Genomic DNA, 5,067 nt, shown 5'->3' with positions numbered 1-5,067 from the left:
GTGATGCGTTCATGAGCAATCAGCATGAGCAAAAAGCTCAAGATGAGCTACAAATATTGAGCAAAAATTCATAATAAAACAAAACATGAGCAAAGATGAGAACCGATTGGATCTATATATATATATATATATATATATATATATATATATATATATATATATATATATATATATATATATATATATATATATATATAGAAACAGTTGTTTCATGATCCTTAGAGATGTAATTGGTGCAACAAAATCCCGAACTCATCCGAGCTTCTTTTATTGACATTCTGGTTGATTGTTTTTTCTCATCTTAACATGCTTGCTGAGAATCCCAATGTATTACAATTTAAAGATAATCTCTTAATTTTAGAAAGGATAATACAATCCCCTTGTAAGAGATTATCATCTTTGGACTTTTCTTCAACAGAAGAAAAGAAAAAAAAAAGTAATAATATTTTGATTATTTTGGTGCGGGAGTTCATTTGACAAAGAAGTAATAACGAATACGAGAGTTCGACAAAAGAAGGGTGATTTTTTTTTTTATAAAACACTCATATTTTAGATTTTTTCAATTAATATCTACTATTTTTATTTCAAATCCTAATTTAAACAATATCCATATTATCCATAATTTTTTTTTGGTTTGTTATAATGTATTAGCCACCGCAATAAAAATATTATAAATAATCTAAACAGATTCTTAAACCTCAATCAAACTAAATATAAATCTAAAAATATAATATTGTAATGATATATGAGCAATGATAGCTAAGGAGTTTTTCAATAATATTTATAGTATTTTCAGTACACTATAAATGAGTATATTATAACAATTAAAAACTGATAAAAAATATGATATAAAACTTTTGAGGGGTATTTTAGATTTTTAAATTAAAATATTATTTAAAAAATAAAAATATTTTTAGAAAATATTCAAAATATGTATATTTTGTAGGAAAATATCCAAAATATGAATATTTAAATTAAATGATTAATTAAAATTAAAAATATTTTTAGAAAATATTTAAAATATGAATATTTTCTAGGAAAATATGAATATTCAAATGATTATTTTTTGTACACCAATAAAAAATATGAATATTTTTTTAAAGGAAAAAAAATAATATGCACTGCTGGTTGACAAAAAAAACAAAATTTCAAAAATAATTAAATGCTTGTGTGTACAAAGCCACCACATCTCCTTTTTGTGCAGAAAAATCTGAACCCAACGCTATCTTTCGTTGGTAAGGAATCTTCTGTCAAGACCACACACAGCTGGCAAATTTGCGTTTGCACACTGCATCCCATTACTGCAATCTCATCAGTCAACCCTCCCCCTTATCTATCGTGGATTTTTTTGTTATATGCAGGTAGACAACCGCAATCGGCTTTCTTGATGAAGATGAGGATGAAGCCTATAAGCGTGGACGACTGCGTCTTCTTCTTCCTCACCCTCTCCGTCTGTGTCGCCGCCAGGTTCCTGCTCTCCCGCCTATTCACAACCAACTCCTCTCCACAAGAGCAGAAGAGCACGAGCGAAGCGGTTCTTCCCATCCCGCCGGGCCCCCGTCACATCCCACTCCTGTCACCCATCCTATGGCTCCGCCGCTCCCTCTTCGACGCCGAGCCCCTCCTCCGTCGCCTCCGCGCCGAGTACGGTCCCATCTTCGCCGTCCGCATCACTTCCCGCCCCGCCATCTTCATCGCTGACCGCCGGCTGGCCCATGACGCTCTCGTCCACCACGGTGCGGTCTTCGCCGACCGCCCTTCCTCCAACCAAGCCAACAACTTGCTCACCAGCAACCGGCACAACATCAGCTCCGCACCCTACGGCCCATTGTGGCGCCTCCTCCGCCGCAACCTGACCTCCGGGATCCTCCAACCCGCTCGCGTCAGGCTGTTTGCCGACTACCGCCGGTGGGTGCTCGGGATACTCCTCGGCCGGCTGAAAGCCCGAGCTGAGAACGACGCCGGCGTCGTTGTGGTCATGGAAAGCTTCCAGCACGCCATGTTCTGCTTGCTCGTCCTCATGTGCTTTGGCGAGAAGTTGGACGAGAAGGCCATCGGGGAGATCGAGGCCACGCAGAGGCATCTTCTCGGGTCCTTCGCCAAGTTCAACGTCTTCTCCTTCTTTCCTAGAATCACCAAGCTCGTGTTCCGAAAGCTGTGGAACACGCTCGTAGCCATACGCCGCAGGCAGGAGGAGCTCTTCATCCCTCTTATAAGAAAGCGGAGGGAGCGGTACCAGCAGCTGCAGAATCAAGAAGAAGAGGGCGACTTCGTTTATTCTTACGTCGATTCAGTTCTTGGTCTTCGCCTGCCCGAGGAAGGAGGACGGGAGCTGACCGACGGCGAGATAGTGAGCCTCTGCTCCGAGTTCCTGAGCGCCGGCACCGACACGACAGCTACCGCGCTGCAGTGGATCATGGCGCACCTCGTGAAAGACCAGCACGTGCAGCGGAAGCTGTTCGACGAAATCAAGGCGGTTGCGGGAGCGCAGGCGGAGGAGATCCGGGAGGAGGACCTGCAGAGGATGCCGTACCTCAAGGCGGTGATCCTGGAGGGGCTGCGGCGGCACCCTCCGGGCCACTTCGTCCTCCCGCACACCGTGTCGGAGGACGTGAGCTTCAACGGGTACCTGGTACCCAAGGGCGCCCCAGTCAACTTCACGGTGGCGGAGATGGGCTGGGACGAGAAGCTGTGGGCACAGCCAATGGAGTTCCGGCCGGAGAGGTTCTTGGCGGGCGGAGAAGGCGAGGAGGTGGACATAACGGGAAGCCGGGAGATCAAGATGATGCCGTTCGGGGTGGGGAGAAGGATATGCCCCGGCATGGGCCTGGCCATGCTCCACCTCGAGTACTTCGTGGCCAATCTAGTGAGGGAGTTCGAGTGGAAGCCTGTGGAAGGAGAGGAGGTGGACCTATCGGAAGCCCTGGAGTTGACCGTGGTGATGAAGCATCCCTTGCGATCTCGAATGACGCCAAGAATGTGAGACGGTCGAGCTTGTGACAATTCTGAGACACCTAAATCTTATGGTATATCATCGAACACCTTTGAGTGCATATGCTGCCTCGTTCATCTTTACAAGATGAAAAGGGTTAGAGTTGGATTATTATCTGGTGACTATTTGGAAACTATCTTCAGTAAAACAACTTTTAATTTAATTTACATGAAGATAAACGCTGTTTTGGCGAAAGGCCAAATAAATGTTTGAGGTGTGTTCACAGCTTCGACGTCTATTTAGGACGGACGGTATTTGGGATTTGGCAAAAGTGCATAGCCATGCATACATATTCGTATTATGTATAGGTATATAGGCAGATATATTCTTTTCAAATAAGTGATTTTTGTACTTAATTCTTCTAAATACAAATCTAGCGTATATAAATTTAAACATTTACGTTTATGATTAATCCTCATAAATATCATTCTCTAAATGACATTAATACTGCTTAAAATTACCTTAAACTCTGTTTTGTTGGTCACAATAGTATTAATAAAAAGGTCGTAGCTGTCAAGGCTTATGCTTACTCGATCTAAGCTACACCGTCTTAGAATTCATATCATTCACTGTACCAAAAAAAAATCTTCTTTCACCTCAAACATGCTACCAAAGATAACACCTTATTTTTACTAGACGCCTTTGCATTGATTGATGTAAACTCTTGGAAAATACTATCTGGTTATCTTTGTAACATTTATTTATTTATTTGTTGATATACCTATAATTAAAATTAGGTGAAATGTCTACATCGATTTTGTATTCTACAGTGATACCTCGGTAAGGTTGTTTACATTAAATAAGACCTATAATGGTGCCTCTCACCCAATTGGAAATGGAAAATATATATAAACATCACCAAGGACTAATCATTTGACATTTCCATGTTCCTGAAAGCTACCTGCAAAAAATAAGACCTATAATCAAAAGCTACCTGCTCTAAAGGAATGCTACTTATGTAAATTTTGAAGTTAACAAGATGAATTATGTGTTTTCAAGGACGGGGAAGCCAATATAATAATAAAAATGGCAGTCATTTTTAGGGCCCCATCCCATATTTTTGAAAGGGATTGATACAAGTGGATGCCGAATTGATTACCCAAGAAGAAAGTAGATCGCTTAAATCTTTTTTTGAATTTATAATTTATTTGTTAGAATATTTTTTTGAATTTAAAGTTTCACATATTTATGGAGAAAGTAATAAATACATGAGCCAACTAACAAACACAGTTTATTAGGATCATAATCCTTTTTTTTTTGGATATGGGATTTGATTCCATGAGCAGAGGATGGATGTATTCATTTTTTTCATTAATGGAATTATTTTTTCTTTAATGCAGATTTAGGGAAGGCTAATGTGGAATATGAGCAGGTCAATAGTCAATATGGATGCATGCATCCAAAGTCCAACTTGTTAACACTCTTCTCATTTTGATAATGATTAATCTAATTTATGTTTTGTCACTACCATATTATCAAAATAGTCATGCCCTATGATATCAGCTACATCTTCGGAATCAATCACATTATTATTATTATTATGTTTGGTGTGCCCTCAGGACGATCATGTCTTTTAAGTCGGTTGCGCCTTAACATCATAGTCTTTGAGATGGTTGCCACACCTCCAAGAATAAAAAAATCACTTCTTTAATAATATCGTGTCGTATCATCAAATCAATTGCATCGTTAAGATGACTATATGCCATCAAGTAAGTCACTAATATATTATCAAGATAGTCATGCTCTATGTTATCAGCTACATCTCTCGAATCAACCACATTATTATTATGTTAGGCGTGCCCTCGGGACGATCATATCTTTTAAGTCGGTTGCGCCTTGACATCGTCGTCTTTGAGATGGGTTGCCACACCTCCACGGCATTTGTGAGTGCGACCCAAGACGTACCTTCGACTTGGTGAAGCCAAATGCCGTAGGGAGGTGCAGCCAGGCATTGGGTCGACACCTACCCGACCTTCCCAGGTTGGTTGGTGGCCACAAGCTGAGGCTTTTCACATGAAGAGCAACGAGGTAAGTCTCATTTCGGAAGATGCCTGACGTACCCACGTCGGCAGCAA

General features: G+C 40.7%; 1 protein-coding gene across 1 annotated transcript; it reads left to right on the top strand.

Moving 5' to 3' along the window:
• Positions 1-1,281: 1,281 nt before the first annotated feature.
• LOC135649555 (cytochrome P450 89A2-like) lies at positions 1,282-3,159 on the top strand. Its single transcript, XM_065168031.1, has one exon. It carries the CDS (start codon positions 1,388-1,390, stop codon positions 2,981-2,983), a length of 1,596 nt encoding a protein of 531 aa, XP_065024103.1. The 5' UTR covers positions 1,282-1,387; the 3' UTR covers positions 2,984-3,159.
• Positions 3,160-5,067: the final 1,908 nt, after the last annotated feature.

The sequence above is a fragment of the Musa acuminata genome, chromosome BXJ3-9 (genome assembly GCF_036884655.1).
Source record: "Musa acuminata AAA Group cultivar baxijiao chromosome BXJ3-9, Cavendish_Baxijiao_AAA, whole genome shotgun sequence".
Classification (NCBI taxonomy): Eukaryota; Viridiplantae; Streptophyta; class Magnoliopsida; order Zingiberales; family Musaceae; genus Musa; species Musa acuminata.
This window is presented reverse-complemented; position numbering and strand designations above follow the sequence as displayed.

Coding starts and splice junctions, on each gene's coding strand:
- LOC135649555 (XM_065168031.1), top strand. CDS start 1,388: ATGAAGATGAGGATGAAGCCTATAAGCGTGGACGACTGCGTCTTCTTC.